The sequence below is a fragment of the Canis lupus genome, chromosome 9 (assembly GCF_003254725.2).
Source record: "Canis lupus dingo isolate Sandy chromosome 9, ASM325472v2, whole genome shotgun sequence".
Lineage (NCBI taxonomy): Eukaryota > Metazoa > Chordata > Mammalia > Carnivora > Canidae > Canis > Canis lupus.
This window is the reverse complement of record NC_064251.1, coordinates 59044518-59062493: the sequence shown is the minus strand read 5'-3', so window position 1 is coordinate 59062493 and position 17976 is coordinate 59044518. Positions and strand designations below refer to the sequence as shown.

Below are 17976 nucleotides of genomic sequence, written 5' to 3'. Positions count from 1 at the left end.
TATATTGTGTTTGAAAAATTGATCTCACTAGCTAATGGCCTTTTACTTTTGCCAGGTGAATTTTATGAAGAGTGTGATGTCTGGAGATCAACTAAGAGAAGATAGGATGGCTCTTGACAATTTATTGGCAAACCTGCCCCAGGCAAAGCCAGGAAAAAGCAGCAGCTTGGAAATGACTCCCTATAATACTCCTCAGCTGTCTCCGGCAACCACTCCAGCAAATAAAAAGAATCGATTGCCTATAGGTAAAGAGCATTTCTCATATTCAAGCTTTCCCTTAAATTTAGTATTTTTTTTATTGGCTTTTATTACTGCTCAGTGTTTTGGAATATGGTTTTAAATAATTTGGGAAAGCTTTCTCTTTGTGTTTACTGATACTAATGCAATTTTTATTTGTTTTTTTTTTTCTAATGCAATTTTTAAAAATTGCACCAATTAGTTAAGGTTTGTGAGACATGCTTTTCATAATTAAATTGAGATCATGCCACCTACAGTATACTTTGTATATTTTAGTAACTTTTTTGGGGAAAATTTGGAAATATCAGTATTTGAATTAGGTAGCCCTGTCCTTTCTTCCAAGTTTTAAATAATATAATAAAATAATAACTTAGAGGGTTCTATCAGTAAAGTTGAATATATACTTACTATTTTCCATTATTATTATTATTAATCTTTCATTAAGTGAGCTAAGGTATCTTTGTTGTTTTATAAAATTAAGGTTTCATTTTATTTTGTCAAGTTTATCTAAAAATTGAGTCTAAGTTTTATTCACTTTTTTTTTTTTTTTTTTTTTTTTTTAAGATTTTGTTTATATGACCAGAGAGAGAGCACACAAGCAGGGGAGCAGCAGAGGGAGAGGGAGAGGAAGGCTCTTTGCTGAGCCGGGAGCCTGATGCAGGGCTTGATCCCAGGACTCTGGGATCATGACCTGAGCTGAAGGCAGATGCTTAACTGACTGAACCACCCAGGCACCCCTAAGTTTTATTCACATACTAAACATCTATTATCTATGTGCGTACACACACGTACAAATTGAGCATTACCATGTACTCTGTACCAGAATCTGGATGAGCACTTTATAGATGTTGTTTCATTTAATTCATGCAAAAAAATCCATGTAAAAAGAGTAGGTATAATCACTATCCTGCATGGGAGGCACTGTGTTAGACATTGGGGATACAAAGACCATTAGGATGTGCCACTACTGTGCTGATTGCTAATAGTCTAGTTGGGGAGAAAAAGAGGAAACCAGTTGCCTTCATTATATTGTGTCTGATGGAAATAAGCATGCATGGAGGCTTGTGGGGCACCTATGTTGGGCAGGTGATGATGGTGTCAGGAGAAGATCATACTTTCTCTTTGAAGGATGAATGGGAGTTAGACAAAGTAGATAAGAGAGAGGGAAAGAGTGTTTAAGCCAAGAAGCGGTGTTTTAGTGTCAGTGACAATTAGTGAAAATGAATAGTTACTTTATTTTATACATTTGGAAGAATAGGATTTCATTTTTAAACTTCTATGAGCCAATTTGTTAAGAACTGACAGTTTCTTAAATTGATCTATCTTAGATTTAATGTAATATGGAATAATATCAACAAGAATATGACATCATATTCTTCAAGTCTTTGGCTTTCATCATCCCAAAATATCAATTATCAGAATTAAAAATAGAAAAACGAAGTTTGGCACGCAGTGATTTCTTTTTTTAGATTTATTTATTTATTGGAGAGAGAAAGGAGGATGAGAGCGCACAAGTGGGGCAGGGGGCATAGGGAGAGGGAAAGAAGCAGACTTTCCACTGAGTGCAGAGCCTGATGTGTGATCAGTCTCACAACCTTGAGATTGTGACCTGAGTCGAAATCAAGAGTTGGGCACTTAAGGGCACCTGAGTGGCTCAGCTGGTTAAGCACCTGCCTTTAGCTCAGGTCACAATCTCAGAGTCCTGGGATCGAGCCCCGTATTGTGCTCCCTACTTAGGGTGGAGTCTGCTTCTCCTTCTGCCCTCTCCCCTCACTTGCTCATATGCTCGCTCTCTCTCGAATAAATAAATCAAAATCTTAAAAAAAAAAAAAACGGAGTTGGGTGCTTAACCAGCTAAGTAAGCCACTGGTGACCCAACACGGAGTGATTTTTTTTTTTTTTTAAGATTTTATTTATTTGAGAGAGAGAGAGCGCGTGCAATCAAGAGCAGGAAGGAGGAGCAGCAGGAAAGGAACAAGCAGACTCCTCGCTGATCAAGGAGCCCAACGTGGGGCTTAATCCCAGGACTCTGAGATCATGACCTGAGCTGAAGGCAGGCACTTAGCCAACTGAGCCACCCAGGTGCCCCAATACTCAGTGATTTTTAATCTTACAGCCTATTTGCACTTTTTTAACATGAAGGAATAAATGATTTTTGGTAAATCAGAGATATTTTTCCCTCTGTCATTCACTCCTGTACATTAGTTCTTGCATTTCTTGTCATCCAGAAGTATCATTAAATGGGGTATAATGGAAAGTAAATTTCAAATATTTGCCCAACATTACTTTGTTTAGTCATATGGCCTGGTCATTGAATTTATTTTGTATTTTTAAAAAATGTGTCCATTATTCAGAGGATTGATTTTCTTTCTATTTAATGCTTTCGCAACCCAGGACAACAGTTAGCAGCCATCACTGCCTGGGATTCCTCAGCCACAAATCTTACTGCTCATATTACTCTAGTAACCCCATTTGGTGGGTAATAGGCTGTTCTTCCTCCTCTTACATAACTTTCATTTAAGAAACAGTATATGAAAGTGTGCTCCATGTGCATGTTGCTTTTGCTTTATGTAAATTGCTACATAGATTTTGATTACTTGCATTTTTATAAATTATAAAATTTGTTGCCTAAGATTCATGTAGTTCATAAAGTTGAAATTCACAGTTCAGTAGAAGACAGTGATGAAGGTCAGCAAATAAAGATGTGAGAGTGAACCTGTGTTCGACTTTTGGGAATTGATGTATGCTCTGAATTTTGAAAGCCAGAGTGATTAATGAACAGATCTACAGCATTGTCTAAAGAAGACTCTTTATATATATTTTTAAGATTTATTTATTTGCTTATTTGAGAGAGAGTGAGCATGCGAGGGGTGGGGCAGAGGGAGAAGGAGAGGAAGAGAATCTTGGGCAGATTCCTGTTGAGTGTGGAGCTTGTGGGGCTTGATCCTACAACCCTGAGATTATGACCTGAGCTGAAACCAAGAAACCAAGAGTTAGAAGCTCACCTGACTGAGCCCCCAGGTGCCTCTAGAGGATTCTTTACATTTCTGTCTTCAAGTAGGTTAGCTTTCACTCAAAGTGAAGTTGACTTTTCTGTAGAGTGTTTTTGCTTTATGTTTGTACTTTTGATTATTTTGCACTAAAGTAGAATTTATATTTAGTATTCAGGTTGTGTTGAATTTTATTTCCCTCTGAAAGAAAATTGAAACTTGTCGCAGAAGACTTAAAATCATAGAGAAATTGTCAAACTATCTAAATCTTTCAGTATCTAAAAGTTCTTATGTGTAGAATGATAATTTTAGAAAAAAGTATTATTTATACATAGGGGGAAAAACCCCAAATAATTAGATTTTCATTCATTTAGAATGTTTCTATAAAGCAGAAGGGACACTTATATTCAAACATAGGGAAGTCTTTTTTCCTGCACCTTTAAAGGGAGATTAGTACATTTCAGGAAAGTCAACATGTTTTCAAAAACTGATTCTGATTTTGTCAACAGTTGTCCAATTAGCATATATTACTTTATATGGCTATTGGATTTCTCTATGAAAATTTCTTTTTCTTTTCTTTTTTTTTTTAAGATTTTATTTATTTATTCATGAGAGACCCAGAGAGAGAGAGAGGCAGAGACACAGGCAGAGGGAGAAGCAGGCTCCATGTAGGGAGCCTGATGCGGGACTCGATCCCAGGACCCCAGGATCACACCCGGGGCCGAAGGCAGGCGCCAAACCGCTGAGCCACCCCAGGCGTCCCTGTATGAAAATTTCTAATGCTTGTAAGTTCAGTTATTAGTATGGGAGACCTGTGGCAGTTAAATCATTTTATGGGAGAAATTGTTAAAGGTATCTTGATAAGGAATAAGGTAATGTTATTTTTGTCACCCTAAGTCTTAAATGAACAGATATGTTTGCTGTTATGCAGGTGTGCTTATCTGTGTGTGTCACTCCCTGTCAGGTGCACATAAGCCTGTTGTTTCTGACTATCTGTTTTGAAGGACAATCTGTGTTAGTCATCAGTAGAGTAACTGGGAAGATGTAGGAGTTTTTTAAAATTCATATTCTCACCACTTGTTTTTTTGTGCATGCGCAAATGTCCTACATTAATATAAAATACATTTTTGTATTTACTGTTTTCTTCATTTTATCTTGTTCTCTAAATTATCATATTTGAAAATTTTTTTATTAGCAACTCGGAGTAGAAGCCGCACCAATGTGCTAATGGACTTACATATGGAGCATGAAGGATCATCTCAAGAAACCATCCAGGAAGTACAGCCAGAAGAGGTGTTGGTCATTTCTTTAGGGACAGGTCCCCAGCTCACTCCAGGAATGATGTCAGAAAATGAGGTATGAATGTATTGTTACATTTAACTTACAGCCATTAATATTAAATAATTAGGTTCTTTTTTCCTAATTTATGGTCTCTTACTTCTGTAAGTCAGTATGTATTTAATGAGTACATTAAATGCCAAACTTCCTGTGAATAGTTCTGGGGACCTTTCACATTAATATATTGATATTAATACTACAATAGAAAAAAATAGTATAATAGTTGGTGATTAAGTCTACACCAAAAATAATTTTCCTAATAGTATAGAAGAGATGGGAAGCCAGGAAATTATAGTATGAAAATTGAAAAGACTTTTCCAGTGACTTGTAGGAAATGTTTTTTGTTTCTTTTCTTTCTAATGGTATACTAGTGGTACTCCTGCTTTAAAGAGCCAGATATTCTTTAGAAATATTTTCTGTTCTGTAGTTGGTTAGGAAGAAATGGAAGAGGATACTGAAAAGATAACTAAGAAAGTAAAATATTTTGAAGAAATGTGGTTGGGGTGTGGAAATCTCTTTTAAGATCTTTGTAAACAGAAGAGCTTGGGAGAGAGGCAAAGGGAATGAAGAAATAAAAAAGAAGCATCTTATATATTCAACAGTGACTGCTTATTACTCAAGAACACCTATTCCTGGGCAGCCCCGGTGGCTCAGCGGTTTAGCACTGCCATCAGCCCAGGGTGTGATCCTGGAGACCTGGGATCGAGTCCCACATCAGGCTCCCTCCATGTCTCTGCCTCTCTCTCAATCTCTCTCTCTCTCTGTGTGTGTGTCTCTAATAAATAAATAAAATCTTTATTTTTTAAATTTAATTTAATTTAAAATTTTTTAAGATTTTATTTATTTATTTATGAGAGACACAGAGAGAGAAAGGCAGAGACACAGGCAGAGGGAGAAGCAGGCTCCACACAGGGAGTCTGATGTGGGGCTCGATCCTGGATCTCCAGGATCACGCCCTGGGCTGAAGGCACACTAAACTGCTGGGCCACCGGGGCTGCCCTAAATAAAATCTAAAAAAAAAAAAAAACACACCTATTCCTGAGGTGGGATGAAGGGGCCAGTTATAGTGGTCGATGAAGTGATTATAGTGATTAGTAAGACTGTGTTTTTTGTTTTTTGTTTTTTTAAGATTTTAAAAATTTATTTATTGATAAACTGCTCAGTGCTAAACTGCTGAGCCACCTGGGCTTGCCCATAAGACTGTGTTTGGATCTGTGGCATGACCCTTAGGAAAGAGCTCTATCACACTCTAGAATTATCTTCATACACACACACAGATGAGCTGGCAAAAACTGTCAGAATCAACTTTTTAGGAACTCCTGAGATATAATAAAAAAACGTATAACATCTAGGGGAATGCTGAATGAGGAAAACAGTTGCTGAGTTTCAGTCAGGGAGCTCTGTGGCATTTTACCTTCCCCTGGTAACCTTCCCCCAGTTCCCAGCTCTGGCAGCCTTGAAGACAGCCCCTGGGTTCCTGTGCAGGGAAGTATCTTCAGTGTGGTATAAGCCTCTTGTTTGCTGTTAATCTTATTCTCTAGGCCTTTACATATATTTTTCCTAAAGATTTTTTGTACATTGCTCATTATGAGTTTAAAGATCCAAGTTATCTTAAAAATACAAAATGTAGGGGTGCCTGGGTGGCTTAGTCAAGTGTCTGCCTTTGGCTCAGGTCACAATCCCAGGGAACATGTGAGCCCCACATTGGGCTCCCTTGCTTATTAGCAGGGAGCCTGCTTCTCTCTCTCCCTCTGCCTGCCACTCCCCCTGCTTGTGTGCTTGCGTTTTCTATCTCTCTCTTTCCAGTAAGTAAACAAAATCTTAAAAAAAAAAAAACCCAAAATATAAAATTTTTATGTCTGCATTTAATTTCAAGCAAATTTAGGAAAATAATTCTTTAATTTATAAGGGGAGAGAGAGAGATCCCTGGGTGGCGCAGCGGTTTGGCGCCTGCCTTTGGCCCAGGGCGCGATCCTGGAGACCCGGGATCAAATCCCACATCGGGCTCCTGGTACATGGAGCCTGCTTCTCCCTCTGCCTATGTCTCTGCCTCTCTCTCTCTCTCTCTCTCTCTGTGTGACTATCATAAAAAAATAAAAATAAAAAAAAATAAAAAAATAAAAAATATAAGGGGAGAGAGAGAAATTCTTTTTAAAAAGATTTTATTGAGAGGGAGAAAGCATGAGCAGTAGGGGGTGGGAGTGGGGAGAGGAGCACAGAGAGAGGGAGAAGCAGACTCCCCACTGAGCAAAGAACCTGATGCTGGGCTCGATCCCAGGACCCTGAGATCATGACCTGTGCCAAAAGCAGATGCTTAACTGATTGAGCCACTCAGGCACCCCAAAATAATTCTATCTTTAAATGGCTTTTTAAAAGTATCGCATGAATAAAGGTATAGAGCCTTTAAAAAACTTTAATTTACTCATTTATTTTTTTATTTTATTTTATTTTTTAAATTTACTTATTTAAATGTAGGGCCAAAACAGCACATAGAAGGTTTTGGGTTTTTTAATTCTTTTTAAGTGAGGATACTATTCTTCCTTCATATTTTGCCAATAACCTAGGATCCTAGTGGCTGTGATTTTGAGTTCCACGTGTGCTTAAAACATGCTGTTTGACTTTCAGCAAAGCACTCAGTTCTTCATTAGGTTGGAGATACACGTTTACAGCTGAATTATGAACCTCATGTGGAGGGATAAGAATTCTCTTTTTTGGAAGTCATCTAACAAATAGAAACTTTGTAAAAAGGCCATCAGCTCTAGGCTAGAGATGGCTGTGAAGTCACAATTCAGCTTCTGGTATGGACTTTTGTGGCTGTTGTCAAGGCAGGGTTCAAACTGGACTGTTTGAATTCTGATGCCTACAAAATAATTTGTTCTATGTTTTCTTCCTATTGAATTAGTTTATTAACTTTCTTTTTAAAAAGATTTTATTTATTTATTCATGAGAAACACAGAGAGACACAGAGAGAGGCAGAGACACAGGCGGAGGGAGAAGCAGGCTCCACGCAGGGAGCCCGATGTGGGACTGGATCCTGTGACTACAGAATCATGCCCTGGGCCCAAGGCAGACTCTCAATCGCTGACCCACCCAGGGATACCAGTTTATTAACTTTTGGAAAAAAATGTACTGCAAATTTAATGTCCTTTTACCATGCAGATGCTTTTTGTGCATCTTTTTATTTAATCCTCAACAACTCCATGGCATGCCTACTATTACCATGATTCTTTTTTTTTTTTTAATTTTTTTTTAAATTTATTTATGATAGGCACGCAGTGAGAGAGAGAGAGAGAGGCAGAGACACAGGCAGAGGGAGAGGCAGGCTCCATGCACCGGGAGCCAGATGTGGGATTGGATCCCGGGTCTCCAGGATCGCGCCCTGGGCCAAAGGCAGGTGCCAAACGGCTGCGCCACCCAGGGATCCCACCATGATTCTTTTATAGATAAAGAAACTGGAGTTTAGAGAGCTTAAATCATTTACCCAAGATTACATAGTTGGCACATGGCAGAATCAGAAGGACCAGCCTGCTGATTCCAAAACCTTTTGATTCTTATGATCCTACCCACCACTCACTAATACCCGATTGTTCAGTTTCTCATCCTGAGATAAGATGATGGGAAGATCATCTGGGTGATGGATGATGGGAAGGCATAGGTTCACTTTTTTTTAACTCATCTACTTTTATTCTGGGGATACTTAAAAGCTTTATCAGAATCTCATAAATGGGTTTTTAGTTAAAAATGAGAATTTAAGAAGAACTTAAATAGGGGCAGCCCGGGTGGCTCAGCAGTTTAGTGCTGCCTGCAGCCCAGGGTGTGATCCTGGAGACCCGGGATCAAGTCCCATGTCAGACTCCCTGCATGGAGCCTGCTTCTCCCTCTGCTTGTGTCTCTGCCTCTCTCTCTGTGTGTCTCTCACGAATAAATAAATAAAATCTTTAAAATAAATTAAAAAAAAAAAGAAGAAGAACTTAAATATCCATTTGCTGTGGTCTGTTTTCATATCAGTAACCTTTCAGTTCTGATAAACCAATGGCATTTTGTTTTTTATTACTTATCTATATATTTTTTTGGCATTTTATTTTTCAGGTCCTAAACATGCAACTTTCGGATGGAGGACAAGGAGATGTCCCTGTTGATGAAAACAAACTCCATGGTAAACCTGATAAAACCTTGCGCTTTTCCCTCTGCAGTGATAATCTGGAAGGAATATCCGAAGGTGAAGGGTTACTTCATTCAGAGTTGTGTGATTCAAGTAATACTTGTTTTGTGATCTTTAAAGGAGCCTTATAAATTATAATTATACTATCTGTTTTTCTCCCTAAGGAGAGTAATGAAGTTTTCCTCTAATGGTCTTGAACAGTTGGCTATAAAGATTGTTTCTGGAATAAATAAGATTGCAAGAAGAAAATTTAAAAGAAAAAGATTGCAAGAGACCTTTGATCATAGAAAATGGAAAAGATAACAGTCTTCATTGAGCCTTGAATAATGCCAAAATTTCTCTAGTATTAATGTATACCAAAGCTTATGGAGCTCCTTTAGAGGGACATGGTGCATGTCTAAATGGGAAAAAAATGGACTCACTAGTATTTCATGATATTGTGTATACATCTAATGTTCTGTATTTCTTTATTCACACACACCTTTATGAAGCAGGAAGATACAATGGAAATAGAAATAAAATTAGAAAATTAAAAGCATAGATTATGAAATGAGAATTTGTCATTTCATGTATGAGGACAAACATTTTAATGAAGAAAGTTGAGTTTACTATCATTTTAAACATAAAATGTAATAACTTTTTTTTGAACTTTTTAGAACATGAGTAATGTATATTTATTCTAGAAAATGCAGAAAAGAAACGGAATCATTTGTAATTTTACCATTCTTTTTTTTTTTTTAAGTAGGCTCCACACTGGGTTCCAACATGGGATGCTTAACCTACTGAATCACCCAAGTGTTCCAGTGCTTTTAATACTACATCTGTACCTTAAAAATAGACATGCCCTTTAAACTAGCAATTGTGCTTCTAGGAATTTATCCTAGGAAACAATTCAAGGTCGCTTGTTGAAGGGCTTTTTTTTTTTTTTAAGATTTTATTTATTTATTCATGAGAGATACAGAGAGAGAGGCAGAGACATAGGCAGAGGGAGAAACAGGCTCCCTGTAGGGAGCCCGATGCAGGACTCGATCCCAGGACCTAGGGATCAACACCTGAGCCAAAGGCAGATGCTCAACCACTGAGCCACCCAGGCGCCCTGAAGGGCTTTTTATAATGCTTGAAAAGTAGAAGCAATCTATGTTTAATCAAACAAGAATATTTAAATAAATTATGCCCATTTGAAGTTAAAGTAAAAAACCATTAATAACTCAGGTTATTTAAGAATGTTAAATTATAGAGGGAAATGTCACTGCTATATGGGTAAACAAAAAAGGGTTACAAAACAACATAAACCTAATTTTTTTTAAAGATTTATTTATTTATTTATGATAGAGAGAGAGAGGCAGAGACACAGGCAGAGGGAGAAGCAGGCTCCATGCCGGGAGCCTGATGTGGGACCCGATCCCGGGACTCCAGGATTGCGCCCTGGGCCAAAGGCAGGCGCTAAACCGCCGAGCCACCCAGGGATCCCCTAAACCCAATTTTAATAAAAATAAACCAGAATACTGTTATCAGTAGAATGGTAGGGTCGCCTGGGTGGCTCAGTGGGTTAAGCATCTGACTCTTGCTCTCAGCTCAGGTCTTGATCTCAGGGGTCGTTAGATCGAGCCCTGCATTGGACTCTGCACTGAGCATGGAGCCTTCTTAAGATTCTCTCCCTCTCCTTCTTTCCTTCCCCCTGCCTAAAAGCAATTTAAAAAAATTTTTAAAAGCACCTTAATAAAAATAAATACATAAATAAAAGCACCTTGGGACACCTGGGTGGCTCAGTAGGTTAAGCATTCCACTCTTGATTTCCACTCGAGTCATGATCCTCAGGGTTGTAGGATCAAGCCCTGTATCTGGCTTTGTGCTCAACAAGGAATCTGCTTGAGATTCTCTCTCCCTCTGCCTTTCTCTGTGTCCTCTGCTTACACATACTCTCTAAAATAAATAAATACATTTTTTTGTCTTTAAAGATTTTTATATACTTATTCATGAAAGACACAAAGAGAGAGACACAGGCAGAAAGAGAAGCGGGCTCCATGCAGGGAGCCCGATGTGGCACTCGATCCCGGCACTCCAGGATCATGCCCTGGGCGGAAGGCAGATGCTCAACCACTGAGCAACCCAGGAGTCCCAATAAATACATTTAAATAAACAAATAAATAAATGTACCTTAATCAGTCTTTTTTTTTTTTTTTTTTTTTACCTTAATCAGTCTTAGTCTATTATCAGGACATGAAAAGTTACATGGTGGCTCATGATTTAAAAAGTTCACTCACAGTATAAACATTTCTCTAGGTCCCTCAAATCGCTCCAATTCAGTATCCTCTCTAGACCTGGAAGGAGAATCTGTATCAGAACTTGGAGCTGGACCTTCTGGGAGTAATGGAGTTGAAGCTCTACAGCTATTAGAGCATGAGCAAGGTAAAGTGAAGTTGAACACAGATGCTTAAGTAGCAAAGAATTTACCTGGCTGTGTTCCATGTAGGTTGACTGTGTTTAGTAAAAGAATAACTTTAAGTTGATTATATAATGACCATCAAACTTGCACTTTTTTTTTTTCAAACTTGCATTTATTCATAGTTCTTTCCATTCTTAAAAAATGTTTAGTTGGTAAATGAATTTTTTAGGCTGAAGTTACATAGAATAATTAAAATAAATTGCTTGAATCCTGTAATATTTGGCATTTCAGTTCTGTAATACTGAACTTTTCAGGGATACAAAGATAAATACTTGAGGTTAAAGGTACTTCGAATAGGGAGAGGAAGGTAGACAAATGACTAGAAGTGTTACAGAAGTGCCTTGGCAGTTCTGAATAAGAGATACATGTGGTTGGAAGTATAGGGAAAAACTTAGTGGAAGAAAATGCTAGCCTTAAAGCGGGGGGACAGGTGGTTCAGTGAGGAGTTGGCTGCTCTAGGATGATCTTCACGCCATCCCATGTGGTCCCTCATTCACCAGCAGGCTAGCTTAAGCTTTGTTCTCATGACAGAAGGTGAAAAAGAGAGCAGAAATTTTATAAGGTCTCTTGAGGCCTGGCCTTGAAACTTCCTCGTTTCCTTTTTACTCTTTTGGCCAAAGCAAGTAACAGGGCCTGTGCAAATACACAGATACGGGAATATATCCCAATTTTTTATCAAAGTCACACTGTTGAGGTTGTCCCAGTTAATCTACCAGATGTGGGGGTACATATCCTGAGCTCAGTTCAGAGAGGTAAAGAGTACATCCGTAGGGGAATAATTCAGTGTTTTGGGACTGCTTGCTCAGTATTAATGATAAAATATGTATCTTTAAAGTTGATTAAAAAAATCATAGCTGTGCTGGTACCATTTTTAAGTGCTTAATTCTGTTTTTGGTAGCTACAACACAAGATAATCTTGATGATAAGCTAAGGAAATTTGAAATACGTGACATGATGGGACTAACAGATGACAGAGATATATCAGAAACAGTGAGTGAGACCTGGAGTACAGATGTCTTGGGAAGTGATTTTGACCCTAACATTGATGAAGATCGCTTACAGGAAATTGCAGGTAACTGCTATTTAAATTCTCTGGAAAATTGCTGTTTAGTTATTCATATCCACTTACCCTTCATGGGCAGAGACTTCAGACAGACTGGGAAACTGAGATAACTGTATGTAACAAAGCACTTGTCTTTTTTTATTCTTTATCTAAATATAGGTAGCATTTTCCTTGTCTGCATTTAACTCTCCTTTCCCTGCTAAGAAAGAAACACCAGTCTTCTGAATTAGCTTCTTGTTTTCAGGGCATAGTATATATTCTTAGGATATTATTTTGAGATTAAGCACCTTACCTGAAGATAAAAATTCTTATAGATTATAACCACAAAATCTTTCAGAATCGTAAATACTGAGATTCTCTAAAAATTGAAATTAGTGGGGCACTTGGCTGGCTTAGTCAGTAGACCGTGTGACTCTTGATCTGGGGATTGTGAGTTGAAGCCCCATGTGGGGTGTAGAGCCTACTTTTAAAAAAATGAATTTACTTCTGGAGGGATTAATTCAGTTCCAAAGAGTGACTAGTTTTTTTCTTTTTTTATATATATATCAAGTTTATTGAACTATAGTTTACATACTTTAAAATTCACCCCCTTTAGGATACTGTGCTATAAGTTCTGGAAGATTTCATAAAGTCTTATAAGCAGCATCTTCATTTTCTCTTTAAATCATGGAATATTTCATGCAAATACAAGGAGAAAAGTGAACTCTGTGTACCTGTCATTCAGCTTCAACTCTTGCATGTACATATGTGGCTGGTTTTGTCCCATCTCTTCTCCCACCAACTAGCCTTTTTACCTGTTCCCTTGTTATGTGTTAGGCAAGTTCCAGACATTATTTTATTTGTAATTATTTTATGATATATCTTTAAAAGGTAACTGTCAGCAGTAACTTTTTGCCAAAAGTTTTTTTATGCACCACAGTAGAATTGTTCTTTTGCTAGGGGTAATCCGATGTTGCGAAGCATTCTGAGCTTGAGTGTCTTTAACACAGATGTATAATAATGTTTAATCCTTTCTATTTGTATTTTTAAGTAGTGTAAATAGATTTCTTAATAGATTTTGCATTACTTTGTTTCAGGTGCCAAAGTAGTTAGCAGAATGTTCTGTTTGAGCATTGAGCTGTATTTGCAGTTGAATGCATGCTACAGAGAGGTGTTTTTTTCCTGCAAATATTTTTTTCTTTAAGATTTTATTTATTTATTCATGAGAGACACACAGAGAGAGAAGCAGAGGGAGAGGCAGGCTCCTCTCAGGAAACTCTGGGATCATGGCCCGAGCTGATGGCAGATACTCAACTACTGAGCCACCCAGGTGTCTCTCCTGCAAGCATATTTTATTGCTCTAAATATGTGGCTAATGTGCCAAAAGAAAACATATTTGGCCAGTATAACTTTATGTGGTTAAGTGTCTCTGAGTGTTTTTAATCCCTGTAAATACTATGTATTTTAGATATTTAGGAACACATATGAAAGTGTGCTATAAAACCAAGATGAAAGCTAATTGAAATGACTTGACCTAATGATGTGTTTTCTCTATGGAGAGTCCTAGGTGACTAGGAGGAAACTAAGAAAAAGGAGCTTGTGTGATTATGACCAAAGTGGGAAATTTGTGTTTTTAATGGTGCTATTGATTGAAATTACTTACCTTGGCTTCCTTCTTGTGGGTAGAGATTACTTTAGTATTTGGCTCTTCTCCATTATCACTGCTCTTTCCATCAGGATCTTCATTAACCTTTTGCTCCCCACTGGTTATACAGGTGCAGCAGCAGAAAACATGTTAGGCAGTTTACTATGCCTGCCAGGTTCGGGGTCAGTGCTTCTTGACCCCTGCACTGGTTCTACCATATCAGAGACAACAAGCGAAGCTTGGAGTGTAGAGGTATTGCCAAGTGACTCAGGTTAGTATGCCGCCATTGTTTGCTTTTTGATTTTCACGGAAGTTTTATTTTTATTTTTTATTTTTTTATTTTTTTTATTTTTATTTTTTTTAAAGATTTTATTTTTTTATTTTTTTATGATAGTCACACAGAGAGAGAGAGAGAGAGGCAGAGACATAGGCAGAGGGAGAAGCAGGCTCCATGCACTGGGAGCCTGACGTGGCATTCGATCCCGGGTCTCCAGGATCGCGCGCTGGGCCAAAGGCAGGCGCCAAACCGCTGCGCCACCCAGGGATCCCTCACGGAAGTTTTAAATGTATCTTAATTTATATGTTATGTACGTTTTGTCAAGTGTGATGCAACCATATTACTAAGAATTTCAGACGGACAGGTAGGTTAGGGCGTTTTCTGTCCATCAAGAAAAAACAGTTTGGGATGGCATGGGCTAAGATGGCAGGTGCTTTCTTGACTCTGTGTTCAGTTATTTGTAAGCATTTGTTAGCAACTCAGCAGAGCTCTGGTGGGACACTGTGTTTGGTATCTCCCACTAACTCATCATAACATAGGAATAGCAATATAACTTGAGCCCTAAACGGTTGGATGTGTGGTAAGCATGCCTATATTCATCCCAGGAAGAACTTGACCCTCTAAAAGATAGCTAATGTATTTTTGAAATGTAATGAAATTGAGATTCTGGAGTTCTGAGAATTATTTTGTGCAGGATTATTATAAATCTATAACCAAGTGTTTTGTACTTTTTCTTTTCTTATATATTGCATTTCTACTTTTTTTTCTGACTATAAAGATAAATTTGCTTTCAATTAAATGTCAACTATCAGAATGCAAATTTAAGTAACTGTATGTCTGAATTATATTCTAATCTGATCTACTTGGCTCAAGAATAATTAAGTGATTCTGATATATGTTTTGTAACGTTAATGCACTCAGATGTGCTGACCGTTACATAAGGAGACAGTAGGATTAACTTACTATCTATTGAGTGCCCATTGGAGTTATTTTTTAGGAAATGTTCGGCTTAATGTTAAGCTATTTTTGTATTCTCTTATTGAGTTTACTTGTTAACCAACAATGTGTTTTATGAGATTAGTATTCTATGGGCAGAGTTTTCACCTTTGCACAACAGACTGACCTATTTTGGGATAAAAATCACAACCTCAGCTTCTTTAGCGTTCAGTCTAACCAGCTTTGCTAACTGGCCCAGACTTAGAAATCTGTTTACAATGATTTCATTCATGCTCTGGTAGCTTTCCTCATGTGGGTGTCACAAGCTGAAACTGCAGCACGCTAACTGAATCACTAATGTGGCACCTGTGTCTTCTGTTTAGAGGCCCCGGATCTAAAGCAGGAGGAGCGTCTACAAGAGCTGGAGAGCTGTTCTGGACTAGGTAGCACATCTGATGATACGGATGTCAGGGAGGTCAGTTCCCGTCCCAGCACACCAGGCCTCAGTGTTGTGTCGGGTATGTCTGTCTTGTTTTAAGGAATAAGGATTGCAAGGTGTATTCCTACCTCTCCATTTATAAAGTTGATAACAGAGAGATATGTTTTATTTAAGAGTTGAGAAATTTCTAAGAAACAAAATTATTTCTGTGGGACCTTAAATCTATGAGAACGTGTGGCTTTATAGAGCTTGTTGAGGTCATTGGCAAACTGTGTGTGTTCCCTCTCTAATTCTATCTGTTCTTGGTGGCCTCTACTACTGTATTTAGATACCATATGATACTTGTGCTTATGTTGTAAAATCAAGGTAAGCATATTTATTAGGCAGTAAAGGTTGTGATACCAGACATCTCACATGTATAACACTGGGACATAAAAATTTTGAGAATATTTACATTTCTCCAAACTTCATATACTTTTTATGTGGTTATTCCATTCTTCTTGCTATTGATTTTTTACTGTATTTACTTATTCATTTTAAAGGCATAAGTGCAACCTCCGAGGATATTCCCAATAAGATTGAAGACTTGAGATCTGAGTGCAGTTCTGATTTTGGGGGTAAAGATTCTGTCACTAGTCCAGACATGGATGAAGTAACTCATGGTAAGAAGGGAAATAGAATGACTTAAAATGACTTAAAAATGATCACATTCACATGTTTGCTGGTGATATCAGTTGATATAGCACTTTGGAGCATGATTTGACAGTACGTATATAAAGCCTTGAAGATTCATAAAGCGGGTTGGGGTTGACTGGCTCAGTCAGTTAAGCGTCTGACTCTTGGTCTCAGCCCAGGTCTTGATCTCAGGGTCATGAGTTTAAGCCACTCACTGGGCTCCACACTGGGTGTGGAGTCTACTTAAAAAAAAAAAATTCACAAGCTAAATTTGGTTCAGTTAGTCCAGTTTAGGAATCATTCATCAGGAAATAGTTCGATGTATACAGAAAATCTTATGTTCTTTGTAGCATTTATATTGATGTTCTTCATAACATTTATATTGCAGAAAATGAGAAGCAATCTAAGAATTGAACAAATAGAATTGCTAAGTGAATTTTGATGCACCCATTCATAATTTATGTGGCTGATCTTTGTTGGTTTGGTTTGGTTTTTTGTGTCTGTTTTTTAAAATCCTTTAAAACATATGAAATAAATTGAAACTCTAGAAATACTAGAACATAGTATCTCTTGGAAAACTTATCCTAAAGAATTTCATGTATAAGATAATAAAGCATTAAAAAACGTACCATAGAGAAAGCACAAGAAAGAAATATCAAAATACTAGCCATGGTTTTATGTACCGAGAACTAGGGTTTTAGATACTTTTTCTTTATAAAAAAAGTTTGTTTCTAAACCAGGGTTTCTCATCCTTAACACTATTGACATTTTGGGCCAAGTAGTTCTTTGTTATGAAGACGTGTTCTGTGCATTAGAGGATATTTAGTGGCATCTCTGGCCTCTACCAGGAACACGGCACCCCCCTTCTTTCCCTGCAGTTGTGACAACCAAAAATGTCTCTGCATATTGCCAAATGATACTTGGGGGACAAAATAGCCCTATTTGAGAACCACTGCTCTAAAAAAGCAATTTTCCAAGGTATAGTTTCCATGGACTACTAAGGGACCTTAAGACTCTTTTGAGGGATGGGGGGGTAGTGAGGTCTAGATATTTTCGTAATAGTAAAAGGTTATTGTCCTTTTCACTGTATTGACATTTGCACTGATGGTGCACAAGCAAAGGTGACTAAATTTCCTGGGGTAGACTTTAGCATGAAGCAAAGTAGTGGTACTGAACTGTTAGCAGTCACTATATTCTCATGCAGTAAAAAAGAAAGTTTTACTTATGAATATCTTTCATGTTGCAGTAAAAATTATTTAATTATGTCTCAACCCTGAGTATACACACATCTGTTTAAAATTCTGAAGAAATAGGAAATACCCCTAATACATTTCTCCTGTAGTCAGGAAAAGCATTTAAATGTTTTTTGGAGTTGTGAGCTTAACTAGGTGTTTCTTCTCTTGTTTTTTTTTCATGACACACTTTTACTTGAAAGAACGACAAACTGTAGTTCTTCATATTTGGGTATTTGGCAGGCATTGCTTAAAAATTAACAAAGTGAGCCTATCACTTCAAGGAAAACAACTGGCAGAGGAGTTTGTTGTCAGTGATAAAACTCAGGCTTTCAGATAAAAAATGAGAATTTTGGAAAACTCGTATCCACCTTCATGAGCTTGACAGCTTTCTGATATTTAAAGACTTTTCTGTTGAGATTGGCGGTATTAAGAATGTGATTTTTTGGTATTATATATTGAAATGTGTCAACATGTGGAGGATCTGCATATCTAATTGGACAGCATTTTCCTGGTGATCAATGCATGATATTGGAAAACAGACCAATTAATTGTAT

The 17976-nt window shown here is 37.6% G+C and overlaps 1 protein-coding gene across 5 annotated transcripts in view; it reads left to right on the top strand.

Moving 5' to 3' along the window:
- GAPVD1 (GTPase activating protein and VPS9 domains 1) overlaps positions 1 to 17976 on the top strand; it is an 83553-nt gene that overhangs the window by 41730 nt on the left and 23847 nt on the right. For 2 of the 5 annotated variants that reach the window (XM_049115030.1, XM_025475146.3), the window contains exons 6-13: positions 56 to 245; positions 4423 to 4583; positions 8655 to 8721; positions 11011 to 11136; positions 12072 to 12245; positions 13991 to 14131; positions 15457 to 15591; positions 16055 to 16174. In XM_049115030.1, coding sequence (XP_048970987.1) covers positions 56 to 245; positions 4423 to 4583; positions 8655 to 8721; positions 11011 to 11136; positions 12072 to 12245; positions 13991 to 14131; positions 15457 to 15591; positions 16055 to 16174 — 1114 coding nt within the window. Of the gene's footprint in view, positions 1 to 55; positions 246 to 2631; positions 2736 to 4422; positions 4584 to 8654; positions 8785 to 11010; positions 11137 to 12071; positions 12246 to 13990; positions 14132 to 15456; positions 15592 to 16054; positions 16175 to 17976 lie in introns of those variants that run through there. The other 3 variants (XM_025475147.3, XM_025475143.3, XM_049115031.1) reach the window with 2 other exon arrangements.